At 47.8% G+C, this 17,435-nt stretch overlaps 1 protein-coding gene across 2 annotated transcripts in view; it reads right to left on the bottom strand.

Moving 5' to 3' along the window:
- The window catches only part of Tcf7l1 (transcription factor 7 like 1), a 167,413-nt gene that overhangs the window by 8,257 nt on the left and 141,721 nt on the right, over positions 1-17,435 (bottom strand). The window contains exons 4-6 of one of the 2 annotated variants that reach the window (XM_026788013.1): positions 15,249-15,332; positions 14,920-14,961; positions 848-980 (exon numbers count right to left, since the gene is read on the bottom strand). In XM_026788013.1, the coding sequence (XP_026643814.1) occupies positions 848-980; positions 14,920-14,961; positions 15,249-15,332 (259 nt within the window). The remainder of the gene's footprint in view (positions 1-847; positions 981-14,919; positions 14,962-15,248; positions 15,333-17,435) is intronic. The other variant, XM_026788014.1, reaches the window with a different exon arrangement.

The raw sequence follows: 17,435 nt of genomic DNA, 5'->3' as shown, positions 1-17,435 counted from the left end.
GCTATCTCTGTGGTTCTACTGTCTCTCTAGCTACCCAGGAGCTATCTCTGTGGTTCTACTGTCTCTCTAGCTACCCAGGAGCTATCTCTGTGGTTGTAATTTGCTTTTGTTTTCTGGACAGGGTGCCATACAGGGACCAGGACATAGCCCACAGAGAGCAAAAAATATCCTGAGTCATCCTTTAACCCATGTTCTAGAAATCCTGATTTATTCCCAGTACAATAAACTTATTCTGCCAATAAACCACCCTGCTTCTAAATGCTGGATTCACCTTACCTTTATCCCTCCCCAGCAATAATCAGCATTTCTCCAAACAAGGGCTCTGAAAATTCCTAGAACCACAGTGACTCAGTAGGAATGTTATGAAGACCTTGGCTCCCAGGGACAGACAGGTATGGTGGGCAGTTAATCATCACCGACAACACATAAAAAGGCAGCCCCCCCCTGGTGTTAGAGCTATTTTAAAGTCTGTCCAGAAGGCCCTTATTTGAAATATATGGTGTAGAGCACACATTCTGGTTTACGTAGGCACAGCCTCAGAGAGACGGGACAGCACTCTGAATGTACAACAGTACCAGGCTCTATGCTTAACTTCTTTTATTTCTTTATTCCTCACAATGGCCTGTTAGTGTGGATAGGTGGAAGGCATAGGTTAAAATCAACCAACCAACCAAGCAAAAAACCCACCAGACCAAACAACAAAACAAACAAAACACTACTCAGACAAACCGGCAAGGCAACCAGCCTTTAGAGAACTCCCACAAGATCTGATTACAGATCTTATTCATTCAAGGATTCTTCTAAACCCCGCTCCGTGGGAGCACAGCCCATACCTGGGACCACTCACCTGTCTTTGGATCGATCTCTGGGGAGAGATGCGTGGGAGGGGAAGCAGGAGAGAAGTGGTCGTTGCTGTAGGTGATGAGGGGTGTCAACGGGTGCATGTGATGAGGGTGCTGGACAACAGGAACCTTGTTGGACTGCAAGAGAGAGAAGATGGACTAGGCACAGAGGCCAGGGAAACAGTGTGCACCCGGCTGTCACTCACTGGCAGAATGTGCTCTGGCCCTTGTCAGTGCAAGGCCCTATCCAGCCCTCATAACAGGCCTAGAGGGAAGAAAATAATACAAGAGGGTGAGAACGGCCAGGAAACCCCCTCTCTGGGCCCACACAGTACCCTTCACAGGTGCAGTGAGGTGCCTGTGGGCTGCTCAGTTCTAATGGACTGTGCCATCTCTATGGAGGGGAGGAGAGCTTAGCACATTTTCTAGACCACTTCCATGGAAACAGGAGATCTCAGGTTTGTTGCCAAGTTCAGACTTACAGACGAAAGGCTCTCTGAGCTTGCCGCTCCTTCCTGCAGTCCTTCTTTCATTGGTGTTCATACTACAAACTCGTATCTGTTTAGTCCCTGGAGCTGTGTAGGCTCACAGGTCTTTCTGCAGTTACGGTGGGCAGAGCAAGGGGCAGAAAACCCAACCCGATCATGAGCCGCACTGCTCTTGGTGGTGGAAATGGGCTTCACGCTAAGCAACGTCCTACCCCTCTGTGCTTATTAGATGTAGTAGATGAGGAAGGTTAAAACCCTAGTACTGGAGGCGGATCTCTGTGAGTTCAAGGCCAGCCTGGTCTACAGAGTGAGTTCCATGACAGCCAGGCTTACAAAGAAAAACGCTGTCTCAACAAAACACCAAAAACCAACTAAACAAAAAACCGTAGTAGCGTCTTCACTTTATTTACTGGCCATCACCACTGGCTGTAGATCCACAAATATACAGCACAACTAAAACCATAAACAACAATTAATTTGACATCAGATCACTAAGAAACCAGTGTATCCAAATGACATACTTGGGTTTCTTGGGGGTGGGTTGTCAAAGGGTGACTTTTGGCACTATGAATGTAACAGGACTATTACCAAAGAAAAGTGACAGAAGAATCATGGAGAATGATCAGAAGGTTCAGGGGGTCATTGCCTGACAGCCTGAGTTTATACCTAGAACCCACATAGCAAGGCCTCTGACCTCCACGAGAATACCATGGAACAAGTATGTCCACACACATACATACAGAGAAATATAATGAAAAACAAAAATAATGAGAATTACACAAAACCATCTCAGTTGGGAAAATAAACTAGGGGTTTAAAAAGTGACCTCTACACAAGCACGCCATGTAAACCGCCCTTCCCGCCAACTTCTCATGCGTCACGTACTGATTTCTGACATCTCATTACATGGTCCAGGCTGGTCTCACACTCATCTGCTCCAACTTTGTGCCTCAGTTTTTTATTTACACTTATTTGTATCATTTTGTCATTTTATAGTATGAAGTCTTGGGCTGGGGCATGTTGCTCAGTTGTCTAGCAGGCCTGAAGGAGGCTCTGTCCGTTGTTATCATCTGCCACTAGGGGGCATCATTGTGCAAAAAATGAGCTAGGGAACAGACAGGAAGTAAAAGCTGCTGAGCCAGCCTCTTCTTTCAGGCAGCTACAGTCCTCTGCTCTTCTCACTCCCTTCTCTCTCCAGCTGCCCTCGGGAGCTTGAGGATCACAGCATAAACTGAGCTCATGAATCAGGAACGCACAGCTTCAGTGGACAACCTCAGAACGAGACGTGGAAGACACAGGTGCTTGCTCTACAAGAAAGGCACCCATCTAGAACAGAGCCAAATCCTTCCCACATGCTACACAGCCTGAGCACATCCTCAGCCAGGTGAAGGAGTCATTGACAACGGCTGCCCAGGAAGTCACCCAACACTTCAGCAGGCAACTAACAGGATTCAAAACGTGAGTTCTACCATCACTGATCTGTTTTCTGAGAGAGATTGCCTTTTCTTGGGGTGGCGACTGGGCAGTGGGGAGGAGAAAAAAACTAAAAATGTTTGAAATTGTTTGCAGCGACATCAGCTTCTTTGAAACATTGCAAAGCCCATGGGAAGGAGTGGGATAGGAAGCACTTGGGGGAGGCTCCCGCAGACCTTGTCCCTCCAGGTCCCTCTGCTGAGACTGCAGTGTGGGGCTGGAAGGAGAGCTCCAAGGTCCTCAGAGGCTCTGCAGCAGCATCCTGCCATACCCCGACTCTCTGTCTCAGATGATCCGCTAAGCCCAGGGTGGCTCCGTCGCCCAACCCAGGCAACAGAAAGTATCCCTGCCATACCCCGACTCTCTCTCAGATGATCCGCTAAGCCCAGGGTGCTCCGTCGCCCTACCCAGGCAACAGAGAGTATCAGTTTGGCCATGCCCCTTGGTCCCTACCTCAGGATTGTTGCAGGAATAGCCCTAGCTCTTGTGTATATTGGTCTCTAAGTGCATCCCTAAGACCTGAAAGGCTACTTGGCCGGGCTCAGCTAAACTGAGATGTGCTCAAAGACGAAGAACCAGCAAAGAAGTGCGTTGTCACACACAACATGAAGCTTCCAGTTTCCTCCGGGTGCACTCCACACAGCAAGGACTCATTCCTTATTTTAATATTATTTTTCTTTTTTCAAAAACAGGGTTTCTCTGTGTGGTTCTGACTATCCTAGAACTCACTCTGTAGAGCAGGCTGGCCTCGAACTCTACCTCCCAAGTGCTGGGATTTAAAGAAGTTGTCACCACCACCGCCTGGCCCTAATTATAAAATTCTTTTAAACATCTATTTGTGTGTGTGCGCATGCATGAGCACGGTGCTTGTGGAGATCAGTGAATTGGTTCTCTCCTACCATGTGGGTTTCAGGGCTAGAACCCCAGATCATGAAGTTGAGCCCTTTTGCTGATGTATCCATGACAGGATGCCCTACTACCCACCACCTGCCCAGATGTTCTTTTTTGTTAATAACTGCTTAAAGTTTAGTGACAGAGAACAGCCTTCTCTGCACTCACCTCATCACAGATACCTACAAAGCTCTTAATTCATGAGCTGTCTGCTTTCTAACTCTGCATATTTGCATCTCTCTCTCCCTCTCTCTCTCTCTCTCTCTCTCTCTCTCTCTCTCTCTCTCTCTCTCTCTCCAGGGTCTCTCTATGTAGTCCTAGCTGTCCTTTCTAACTCTGCATATTTGCATATCTCTCTCTCTCTCTCTCTCTCTCTGGATACAGGGTTTCTCTATGTAGTCCTAGCTGTTCTGAAGCTCTGTATGTAGACCAGGTTGGTGTCAAACTCAGAAATCCACCTGGTTTTGTCACCTGAGTGCTGGGATCAGAGGTGTGTGCAACCACACTCACTTTCTTTCACTTTAATAAATGAATCTTGTTTTACATTTTTCTTTTTTAAAAAATTTATTTCTTTATGATGTATAAAGTTTTCTGCCATCATGTATGCCTGCAGGTCAGAAGAGGGCACCAGATCTCATTACAGATGGCTATGAGCCACCATGTGGTTGCTGGGAATTGAACTCAGGACTTCTGGAAAAGCAGTCAGTGCTCTTAACTGCTGAGTCATCTCTCAAGTCCCCTTGTTTTAGATTTTTTTTAAACTTTATATTAGGGCTGGAGAGATGGCTCAGAGGTTAAGAGCATTGCCTGCTCTTCCAAAGGTCCTGAGTTCAATTCCCAGCAACCACATGGTGGCTCACAACCATCTGTAATGGGGTCTAGTGCCCTCTTCTGGCCTGCAGACATACACAAAGACAGAATATTGTATACATAATAAATAAATATTTTAAAAAAACCTTTATATTATGTTTCTGAGTAATATGTACTGTGTGTATATCTGGTGCTTAGAGAAGTCAGAGGCATTGGGTCCCCTGGAACTGGAGTAGATAGTTGGGAGCCACTGTGTGGATGCTGGGCTCCAAAGCTGGTTCCTGCGCAAGCGTGCTCCTGACTGCTGGCTCAACAGTGTTAGAGCTACTCTGTTCCCAAATTTCCTACTTACCTCAGATGCCACAGTTTCTGGCCACTTATTCTAAATTACTCTCAAGTCTATCTTAAAACTGGCAAAATATTCCAGAAGGAGCCAGCTGGTGCAGAAAATAAGGGTGAGAAATCTGTATATAACAAGAACTGGGGCAAAGGGGAACTTAACTGAAATTTGGACGAGAGGGACTGGCAAGATGGCTCAGCTGTAGGTTCATGTCAGCAAACTTGACGACACGCTGGACAGCATGAGTTCTATCACAGGAACTCAAGGACAGAAGAAGAAAATTACCGGAAGTTGTCCTCTGATCCCCACAAACACCATGAGATATGTGCTTCCCCTTGCCCTCCAATAAATAAATGTATGTTACATGTAACAAACCAGACCAGGCCAGGCATGATGGCACACGCCTTTGATCTCAGCACTCCAGAGGCAGAAACAGGAGGATTGCCCTGAGTTTGAGGCTAGTTGTTCTACACAATGAGGTCTACCTAGCCAGAGCTGGAGAGAGACCCCGTCTCCAACACCAAACAAACAAAGCCAAAACAACAAAAAAAATTCCAAACTTGGACATCTTCCTTGATAGATAGACACATCTCAAACTCTTTAATAATTTCTTTCCTTCTTCCTTCTTATTGAGACAGGATCTCATCTAGCCCAGGATGACTTCAAATTCACTACTCACAGAGATCTGCCTGCCTCTGCCTCTCGAGTGCTGGGATTAAAGGCGTGCGCCACCACCACCCGGCTGGCTGAGTTCTCCAATTACAGGTGTGCAACATTACACCTGCCTTTAGGTAGTGCTAGGGATGGAACCCAGGGCAAACCCTGCCAGCTGAGGTGCATCCCCAGCCCAACAAAATCACTCTGAGACCACACTGTGAGCAATCACCTTACCCCAGCCTGTCGAGCAGAGGAGACACATGACTCCACACAGAACCTTTCTGTACCATGTACGATGGCACTTATCTATGGGTTACATGACTGGAGAGGCTGCATGAACAGGCACTGATTTAGACAGCCACAAAGAGCGATCTGACAGAGCAGAGAACAACCGGCCTCACGGAAAATTAAGGGTCACAAAAATAAATAAGAACTTTCGCATTCACTGTATGATGTGTTCTGGGTCTCACGGAGGCAGCGCGAGAACTCTATCTGGGGCTGGAGAAAAGCCTCCGTGGATAAGAGCACTGACCGCTCTGCTGAGGTCCTGCACTCAGTTTCCAGAACCCACATGGTGCCGGCGTGAAAACTCCGGGGGATCTGATGCCTTCTGGCCTTCAAGGGCACCTGTACATATGTGGGGTACATAAATTCATGCAGACACAGATGCTCACACACTGAGAAATCTTTCCAAAAAAGAACCTGATCTACTTAGACAAAAGCACCGGTCCTCAAGGTATGGTAATACAGTGTTGTAGGAAGTGTTTGATAAACACTTTGGAAAAAAAAAAAAGTCGACCAGAAAGGGAAAGGCAGATCAAATGGGCTCTTCCGGGTCACTAAGAAAATGACTGAAGGCGGGAGCGAGTTAGATACGAGGCAGAGTGGAGGGGAGCACTCTGGCATTGGAGCGCTAGCGGAGTGGCTCGAGGTGGGCGGCACCTTAGTATGTTTGGGGACCTAGCGGTGGTCAGTGGACTGAACAGGAGGAGGAAGTGCACAGCACCCCAGCACAGGGAAAGCCCTGGGCTCAAGCTCCAGTGCCTGGAGCACAAACCACTCAGAATAGGCTAGGCAAGATGAGTAATCAGACCTGTAAGCCTGGCTTTCCAAACAAAAGGTCAGGGCAGTGAACAGCTCAGCAGGCAAAGGCCTCCAAGCCTGAGGCCCTGAGTGTGATCGCTAGGACCCACGTGGTGGAGGAACAGGACTGTCTCCTACAAGGACACACACACACACACACACCTTTAAAAAATTAAAAATAAATGAAGTTGAGGCCAATCTGGGTTCTTTAGCGAGACCATGTCTCTAAACAGCATAACACCAAGAACCAAAAGGAAATTTTCCAACCCCGAAGACCTGACAAGGACCATGCTGCAGGCCAGGAAAGATGCAAAGACAAGGCAAGAACCTGCAGGGCAGTAACAGATAAGATGCTCTGCGAACTGGAATGTGCCTTCAGGTCCTTTTGTGCAAGGGTCTGTGTTGAAGGCTTTGCGAGTCGGAGCACTAATATAATCCTTTGGGTAAATCCTTCCTGACCAGAGCCTTGCTTTCCCATTCTTGGGAGCAGGGGAGACAGAGAAACTGACGGTTATTTTATTGTTCAGTTAGTGCTGCCATTCCTTCCTGTGTGCGTTTGAGGGAAGAGTTTAGAGACAGGGCCTTGCCCTGTAATCCAGGCTGGATTCAAACTCTCAATCCTCCTCCCTGAGGACAGAACTCTTTCTCCGAGACTAGCTAGCAACGGAAAACAGTTAAAGAGCCTTACAATTCAAACTGTTAGAAAATATCGTATTTTCACTCAGCTGTACAGAACTGAACATTTTTGTTACAGTATTCTGCCTGCAGGTATGTCTACAGGCCAGCAAAGGGCACCAGATCTTATTATAGATGATTGTGAGTCACCATGTGGTTGCTGGGAATTGAACTTAGGACCTCTGGAAGAACAGAGTGCTCTTAATCCCTGCGCCATCTCTCCAGCCCCTATTTTGTTTGTTTGTTTGTTTGTTTGTTTGTTTCTGGGTTTTTTAAATCACAAAGTTCATCCTGAAGCCCACTTTAGCTGGCACAATGGATCTCTGAGTTTGAGGCTGGTCAGGACAAGAGTGAGACAGTGTCTCAAAACAACCATAACACCATTGTGTGTATGTGTCGTGCGCTTGTGCATGTGTGTGCCACAGTACGGTGTCGGGGGTCGGAAGACAATTTACATAAGTAGATTCAGTCCTTCTACCGCATGGTCCTCAAGCATGGTGAGAAGGGCCTTTACCCGCTGAGTCGGCTCACTGACCCCCACTGGTCGGTTTATTTATCTCTGTTATTAAGGGCGCAAATTTGATTTGGTGCGTTGTTGATTCTATTCTACAAGAAAGTTAGCGGGTGGGAGGAGTAAGTTTTTCAAAAACGCCAAAGTGCGATTGTAGAAAGGAATAGAACAGTGGTTCTCAATCTGTGGGACAAATGACCCTTTCAAATGACCGTGGGTGCCACCCAAGACCATCAGAAAACATAAGATTCATAACGGTAGCAAAATTACAGTTAGGAAGTGGCAGCGAAAATCAATTAATGCCTGGGGGTCTCCACACCACGAGGAAGCTCACCAGTCCAGAAGGAATGAGGCAGCCCCTGCCTTTAAATCTTGATGGCCGTCCTGACTCAGTGGGTGGGTAAATATGTGTGGGAAAGGATATGCACAACTTCAAGTCCTCTCCCACAGAGCACTCGTCAGTGACCCACGGTGTGTGTGGGGTGTGTGTGGTGGGGGGACGGGGACAGAAGCACCACAGTGGAAATACCTGGCACCAGCTAATCCCAAAGCCAACACCTCTAATATGGGGCCATATTGACACAGCAGGCCTGCTCCTGATTGGACAGGGAGAGCATTGACACAGTGAGCCTGCTCCTGATTGGACGGGGAGACAGCACTAACACAGTGGGCCTACTTCTGATTGGACAGGGAGACAGCATTGACACAGTGGCATTCTTGCCTACAGTGCACAATCGTAATTGAGGGAATGTCAGACAGCCTCAAACTGAAGGACAACCTGCAAACAGCTGGTTTGGCCGGTGATGCAGGGCAATGGGCAGAGAGCTGGCCCATCTCACATGAAGGCCCAGGTTTGGTCTTGCTCACTGAGTAAACAGAGCATGCTTGTAATCCTAGCACTTGGGAGGCAGAGGAAGGAGGATCAGAAGTTCAGGGCAATCCTTGGGAAAATACCAAATCTGGGGCCAGCCTGGGCCATGAGAGGCTATAACTCAACAAAACAAGCCCAACAGAGAAGCCCAGCAATGAAACCACCAGCTTGCCTGTGAGAGTTAGGGAAAACAAGGCAGGCTGAGGCCCTGCGCTGACTGGAAACAGAAGTCACGCCAATGAAACCCAACAGATGAACAGAGATGGGAGTCAGGATGGAAGGCACAGCCGTTCCTTCTGTGCACTAGGTGGTGGGTGGGAAACAAGTGGCACTATATTAGGAGGTACGACCGCGTCAGAGGAAATGGGTCATGGTGGGGGGTGGGCTTGGAGGTCTTTCGCTCAGGAGTCCCTCAGTGTGACTGACAGACGACTTCCTGCTGCCTTCTGGTCAAGATATAGCCAGCACCCCCCCCCCCCCCCCGCCTGCATGCCGCCATGCACCCCATCATGATAATGGACTGACCTTCTGAAACTGTAAGTGAGCAGCCCCAATTAAATGTTTTCTTTGTAGGAGTTGCCATGGTCATGGTGTCTCTTCACAGCAATAGAAACCTAACTATGACAGCTAGGGAATTGTGTGAAATGTCAATCTTTCTGCTTTTCTTTTGTTTTTATGTTCTATGCACAAGGCCCTGTGTGAACCAAGGCCGGAAGAGAACCTGGGGTATCCTAATTCATCACTCCCCACTTTATCCCCACTTAGTCTCCCTGAAACTGGAGCTAAGCTGTAAACTGGGGTCACAGGAACACGTGCATGATCCCATCCTTCCTCCTTTTACTGTGGGGGCTGGGATTTGAATTCAGGGGCTCATGATCATACAGCACACACTCTTACTGACTGAGCTCTCTCTTCAGGCCCTAATGTTCCTTTCTCAATGTTTTGATAACTCCGTTGCGGTTATTTAAGCAAACATTTTTGTTCTTAAGAAACCTAAAGTGTTCAGAGATCACATTTCTAAGTTACTATCAACTTACCAGAAGTGGAAAAGGGAAAAACATATACAGAGGAAGGGAGAGGGAGAAACCGCAGGAGCTGGATTTGAAGATCTGGAAGCAAAGTGTGTGGCAGCTTTGGCTAGGAAAGTTTGAAGCTACATGAAAATAAAAAAATTTAATATTAAGTAAAAAGAAGTTTAATGGGTGTAGGAGAACAGGGGAGTCACACATGGTTAAGGATTTCGGAGACTTCTGGATTTACATAGGTGATCTGGTGAGATGAGAAGCAATACATAAATTACACTTATTCACCCATTAATTCATTATTTATCTGCTTATGAATTGATAAACAGGGTCACACATAGCCACATACAAACCTCATTCATTTACATAGTTATGAATAGATAGGGCCTCACTATGTGGCAGAGGATGACCTGAAGCTCCTCTTGGCCACCCTACCCTAACACTTCGAGCGTGAGGATTACAAATGTGAGCCACAACACACCTCTTGCGATGTATGCTACTTAAAGGTAATTCCACCTCAGGGTTTGGGGCTCGGGCAATGAGATGTGGTCCTTAGAAGGCAAGCATCCAGGCACTGATTCAGCCGCCAGTCATTTGACATGAAGCTCTCTCATTTGTTTCTGAGAATGACTCAATGCAGAATGATAAAACAGGGTATTCACTATTAAAACATTAGAGCAATGCTGGCCATGGGCTGCAGGCTTTTTTCTTTTTCAACTCATGAGCCTTTCCCCCCTTGCTCTTTTAAAAATGTTAATTACATTTTTGTTTATTTTTTTTGTGAGTTTGTGCCTGTGTATGGAGGTCAGAGGCCAACTTGCGGGAATCCCTTCTCTCCCTGCACCACGAGGATCTCGGAGATGGAAGTCAGGCAGTCAGACTTGGTGGCAGGCACCTTCACTGGCTGAGCATGGAAGGGGCCCTGAATTCAATTCTTGAACCTTAGAAACCAAGTGTGGGAGTGAATGCCTACACACACACACACACACACACACACACACACACACACACACACGCATGCATACACACAGATGACGGTCTATGTAGCAGTATAGATGCCCGCTGCCTTCTTCTATCCCCTTTGGTACTTTCTCAAGCAACACAAGTGTACATAATGCTTTTTTTATTCTTGTGTTTCTGAGACAAGCCTTGCTATGTAGTCCAGGTTGGCTTGAACTTCTGAGTCTCCTGCCTCAGCTTCCCAGGTACTGGGGTTGTAGCTGTGCGCCCCCACACCCGACTCACACACTGTACTTTTCATTTCGAATGAGAGGGGGACCCTGGAGTGAGGAGATGGATAGAAGGACCACCCACCTTCTCACGGAGCATTCCCCACTTCCTTCACAAATTTTACTTATGCATACGGAAGATGCAGGATAAATGCTTATGAACAAAGCAGATACGGTTCTTTGCTCAGTGCTCCGGGAAGAGAGTGGCATGTCAGCACAATCAACACCAAGCGGTGAGATTATGGCAGTCAAATATCATAATAGTTACACTGGGGACTGGAGAGATGGCTCAGTGGTTAAGAGCACAGGCTGCTTTGCAGGGGACCTGGGTTCAGTGCCTAGCACCCACATGGTTATCACAACCATCTGGAACTCTGGTTCTCAACTTTCTTAATGCTGTGACCCTTTAATACAGTTCCTGTGCTTTGACGACCCCCGACCATAAAATTATTTCACTGCTACTTCATAGCTGTAACTTTACTAATGTTACCAATTGTAATATAAATATCTGTGTTCTCTAATGGTCTTGGGTGACCCCTGTGAAAGTCAGTTGATCCCAAAGGGGTTGTGACTCACAGGTTGAGAATCACTGCTCTAGGGGACCTGACGCCCTCTTCTGGTTTCTGAGGCACCGAGCATGGCCATGGTGCACAGACAGGCAGGCAAAGCACATAAAATCAAAATCAAAATCTTTATGACAAAGCAAAGCAGGAAAACTAACCAGTAATAGAGGCGCCGTTCTGTTTCCCGCCCCCAGCTGGTTTTCAAGGTGTAAATGGGAATAATAGCACCACTCAGCCCCACCCCCACCACAGCCGGGTTCCGACGTGTTTGGACACCCTTCTCTGACAGACTCCGCATGACTCACCAAATCTCTGCAAGTATGTAGCCTATTTTCTTCATTGGCCCTACTCCCTGGGCAAACGTCTTCAAATATTTTACTTCTGATCTAAGCTAAATTTTCATAATCTAGAGTGTTTTCATTTCTCTAATTAAAAAAAAAGAAAAGAAAAAAAAAAACGATCCCCCAACTTCTGTGACTGGGACCTAAGAGACTTCAGGTTCTGCTCACACCCTCTGGCTTGACAAGGAGTCATCTTAAGTCATTAGGGATGCTGGGAGCGCCTCTTTCCCTTGCCTCCTGTCTTTGATTTGCAATTATGGGAATGATTCTCAACTCTGGCTGCCCCCTAAGAGTCGCCGTGGGGAGCTTAAAACACTAAGATACTAGCCCCACCCCAGCCCAATTAAATCCTATCCTTGGGGGATTAAGATGTTAAATTCTATGGGCTCATTATCTCTATTACCTTCGCAATCTGTCCATTTGTTTTGGCACCTAATTCAGGCCCTCATTACCTCTTAGTTCTGCTAATTAAACACGATGTTAATTGTTCATTCCCTCTCTTAATTTCTTAACAATAGCAAAGGCAGCAGTGGTGGTGGCAATGGTGGTGTAGTGTGGTGACGGTTTGGAAAGCCCTTAGTGAAGAGTTACTTTGTGCTGGGCACAATGCTGAACTCATTACACCACGCTGGCTAATTTCTGGACAACTCTATGACGTCAGTGTGCCTATAATCCCCATTTAATAGATGAGGAAACTGAGGCAAAGAGAGATGAGGTAATTGGCAAGAAGCTTCGAGAAGAGAAGGAAGCAAAGCAGGGGTTTCGGCAGCAACAGTCCCACCCACCACCACCTCCTCCCCAGACACCTCAAGTCTTCCTCCGCCCAGAGTTTGGAGGAGTTGCTGGACTCTGGGTTCATTACAGAGATCTGTCTGTTTATGCCCAGTCCATCCGGGTTTTCTAAAATTACACTTAAATTCTCTCCCCTCTCCTTTCTCTCAAGTTGGCTTGTGGAGGTTGGAGGATAATTTATAGGACCAGGTCTCTACTACTAAGAAGGTCCCTGGAATAAAACTCAAGCCATCAAGCATGGCAGCAAGCATCTGCAGAGCCATTTCTCTGGCTTCCTCGCTTTGTAATATTAGAATATAGAGTATGATAATATGAAATTTACTGGGGAAATTGTCCACTTTGCTATCTATAAAGCACTATGTACCAACAGCTCAAGCTTCTTTCTAAGGGCCCTCTGTCCCTCTCCTGTGCTGTGCTGTGACAGACAGGGAGCACGCATCTGCAGTGCCTGGGTGATTGGCAGCTGCAACTGCAAGAAGCTCCTCCAGAGCTTAGGAATTCCACACACTTTTCTGTCTCTCTGAGAGAGCCATGAGTGCCTGCTTTATTTGAGGAAAAGGGGCTAAAAAGAAAAAGAGCCAATATTGAAAATTATTATGATAGTGTCCTGGAGCCAAGGAAGTGGGAGTGCTCGACACTGTCAGATGTCACCTACGTGGTGCCTAGAAAGCAAGGAGATGACTGAACATGGCAGTTAGAGCTGAGCCAGGCAGACATGGATTGGCAGGGACGCTGTCACGGCGGAAGCGTGGGAAGTACAGTTGAGGATATTAAGGCCGGCAAGTAGGGCGATGCTCAGAGGGAGGATGGAACATCCAGAAATACGTGTTAGATTCGAAAGGGAAATCGCGCCTCCGCAAAGGAACCTGTGAAAAGATAGTCCCTGGACAAGAGGGAGCGCAGCAAGCATTGACATTTTGGGGTCTGCTGCGGTAGGCTTTGGGGTGCCACAGGATGGGCGAGGGTGGGCTGAGAGGCGGGCACTGGAAGAAAACTAAAGGGCTTCGCTGTGTTTGATTCCAGCCACTAGAGGGCACCTCTACCTCATGCTCACCATTCCAAACAGGACCTTGGGGACCAGAAGCGCCACCGTGGCCCTTTGGTGGCACAACTGTTCAATGCTTTGGTGACGGGATACCGAACTTGCCACTAGTTCCTTGCACGTCTTGGGACAGCCTAACCTGGGTGGTTGGCTCTGCCCTCCATGGTTATTCTTGTATACCGTCCTGACAGATGGTGGTGACAGTCATCTGAGAACCACACATGACATCATGTTGTAAACTACCAAGGGCTCTGCCACTCTAAGCTGGTCCCGTGATCGCTGGAAACCACACAGGCTCACCGCACCTCTATTTATATTCTGTGTGTATCTTCTTCCTCACGGCTGGCCTCTAAGCTTTTAATGAGCAAGGATTATCAGTATATTTTAGAATGTCCTGTGTGAGAAAATAATACGCATGGGATTTGCTGTAAAATAAGGGCAGCAAGAGGGAGAATGTGAGGGATGGCAACATGGAGGCCATTTTATTTGATATACTCTGCTTTCATAGATCTTTAAATTTGTTTCCAGTAGAGCTTCAGAAATCACTATGGATACCTAAGGCTTTACAGTAGTGTGGCGGGCAGTGAGGAGGCCCTAGCCTCCTTTCTGTAAAGTGAACAGGCTGAGAAAGGTGAAGTCCCCTGTGACTCTGAGACTCACTGGAGGGACAGTCACCGGATAGCTTGGCAGGCATTGACTTGGAGCCTTCCTTCCTGGAAGATGGAATGCAAGGGTTATATTCCAGCACCGTTTTTTTATATGCTCTGGACTTGAGTTCTGCATCACGAGGCCATGAGGCGCCCTCCTGGGACCCCACTGTCCTGCAAGGCTGACGTTACCACAGCTGTGCCGAGGAGCCCTTGGCCAGGTTTTAATGGATGCTTTCCTGAAACAGCTGGCAGAGAAGAGCCTCTCTAACTGCAGCCTTGCAGCTCTGGGGACGAGAGGAGGTGTTCCGAAGGAGCACCAACTGGACAGAAAGGACTCCTTGTTCATAGGAAGTGGAGAAGGATTTGAAGGAGGTGTTCAGGAAGAATGGGGGTTAATGGTCAAGGCCATGTGTCTTTAATCAAGCATCCCAGGTGGTGCGTGCCTATGTGCTGAGGTGGAGGAGAAGGTAATGGTGTCTAAGACGTAACCTCTTTGTTAACCCCCGGCTGTTCCCGCACAGTGTAAAAGTTAAATCTTCATTGTCAATTTGACTGGATTTACAATCACCATGGAAACACCCTCCAGGTGCGTCTGGAAGAGTGTTTCCAGAAAGATTTAACCGAGGAGGGAAGACTCACCCTGAATGTGGGAGGCACCATCCAACGGGCAGGATCCCCAGACTGAACAAAAAGGAGAAAATGAGCTGAGCACCAGCATCCATCACGCTCTGCCTCCTGACTGGGGAGGCAGCGTAAGCAGCTGCCTCAGGCTCCTGCAACCATGGCTTCCCCACCAGAGAGCCGCTCCCACCAACTGTGAGCTAGACAAGCCCTTCTCTGTTAAGAAGCCCTCTTCGGCTATTTTAGCACAGAAAGAAAAGCAAGACACCAGAGAGACAGTCTTAGGAAGCTTCTGGAAGGTAGAAAGGAGTCAGGGGCGGGGGCCCAGGCTGCTAAAACAGACTCACCAAGTGTGCTGGCGATGGTGATCTCGTGTCCTTGACTGTAGCACTGGAGGGGACATCGAGGAGAGGCCATTTCATCTGCAGGTACTGCACAAGGGACAGAAAACATGAAGAAGGTAAGATAAAGGCTCTCCAGCACCAGGCACAGAAAGGGCTGGCAGGGAGGTAACCAGCTATGTGAAGCCCACAGGCCCTGGACAGGGGAAACCACCGCCACTGCCACGTGATCTAACGTAGTCACTCTGCTACCACCATCCCATTACCACAGCCAGGGGCAAGATAGTAAATAACTCAGCTAAACTTTTAAGTGGGGAGGGGATGGATACATTCCAATGTGAGGCCCAAGGCTTCATTATTCCCCAATGGAGGGTCTGCCTGGCCCAGTTCCGTCTCCTGCAGCATCACTGATGGCATTCCCCAAGACACACACTTGTGGGAAATGGTAAACAAATGGATACAGTATGGGCCTGGGCAGAGTATACGGTCCAGGTGGTCAAGAGTCCTCATGTAGCATTCACAAAGCCCTATGCCTAATTCTCAGCATCACTTATATGGGCCATGGTGGTGCCAGGCCTGAAATCTCAGCTCTCGGGAGGTAGAGGTAGGAGGATCCAAAGTTCAAGGTCACCCTTGACTATGTAACAAATTTGAGGCCAGTCTAGAGTAAGATCTGGCTCAAAAACCTAAAAACAAAAACAAAAAAACCCAAGACAGGGTCTTGTTACATAATCTTGGACGGCCTGGAACTCACTAGACCAGGCTAGCCTTGAATTCACACCAACCTTCGTGCTCTAAAACTGGCACGCCCAGATTGTAGGTATGGACTACCACATCCAGCATCTATTCACACTCAAGGTCTCTCAACCTTGGACCCATCACCCAGCACTTCACTTCTGCCAGGCATGATTGCGGGGACGTCTTTCCATACCCATGTGCATACAAATTCATGCGTGCACACACTCTTCAGAGGAAAAACCTTTCCTTAGCATTGGTACAGCACAGCTGACAGGAGGGCGTCTAGGGGAAGTGGGGGAGCCTGGGCTCCGAGCACAGCATCCACGGGTATAGATACCACTCAGCCGATGTGGGCTGGGACCCAAGACAAATGACTTAACAATTTGGAGTCTTGTTTTGTCACCTGTGGGGCAAGCTATTATGACTCACTTTGTTAGCAGGAGCAGGACCATGTCAGGGACTGAACACCGTCGTGCACGTGGGAGATATTTGATAAATGGCAGCGATTATGCTCATAAGCAAACCATTAGTCTTTGCCAGGAGCGAAAGCAAGCACGTTGTCCTAGAGTCAACACTGACGGGGTGCTTCTGGGCACCCGACCAATGGGACAGCGTCTGTGCAGAATTCCTGAGACTAGCTTGAGAACCAGAGTTCTGCGAGGAAGGGGAGGTTCAGCAGGACTCAGAGAGCCTTTGAGTCATCATCGCTCTTGGATTTCACAGGGGAGGGAGGAACAACTCGCTAGGACAGGAAAAGAGCTGGGTAGGGAGAACAGGGCAGGGGCCGATATTTCAGAGAGGCACCCGCGAGGCTTGTAGATGTAGCTCAGGCTGGCAGAATGTTTTTCTAGCATACATGAGACTCTGGGTTTGCTTCTCAAAACGTAAACCAACAGTGGTAATGCCTGCCTATAATCCCAGCTCTGGGGAGATGGAGCTAGAAGGACCAGATGTTCAAAGTTATCACCTACTACATAGAAAGTCTGGGGCCAGTCTGGGCTACATGAGACCTTGTCTCAAAAAATAAACAAATAGGGCAGGGAGATGGCTCAACAGGTAAAGGCATTGAGAAACCCTGAAGCGCGCACACGCGCGCACGCGCACACACACACTGGCATTGGGGAGCATGCATCTATAACCCCAGCATTCCTACTTCCTACTATTGTATGGGAAGTAGAGACAGAATTGCACGGGAGCTCCTAGGGTCAGCTAGCCTACTAGTACTTGGTGCAGCAGCAGAAACAAGAAAGATCCTGACCTAGCAAGTGGAAGGTGAGAACCAATTCCTAAAAGAATAAAAACAAACCAAAACACACCCACTCAAAGAACAGGTTAGCACACAGCCCTTCTAGTAGCAGGAAGGGGCACCAGCCTAGGCTTTTGGCTGAAGGGACAGACCAAGTGTGTCAAAACATGAGCCTAGGATTTTTTTTTTTTTTTTTTTTTTTTTTTTTG

Source organism: Microtus ochrogaster (assembly GCF_000317375.1).
Source record: "Microtus ochrogaster isolate Prairie Vole_2 chromosome 14 unlocalized genomic scaffold, MicOch1.0 chr14_random_3, whole genome shotgun sequence".
Taxonomy (NCBI): Eukaryota; Metazoa; Chordata; class Mammalia; order Rodentia; family Cricetidae; genus Microtus; species Microtus ochrogaster.
Note: the sequence above shows the minus strand (reverse complement) of the source record. Positions and strands in the feature narration are given on the sequence as shown.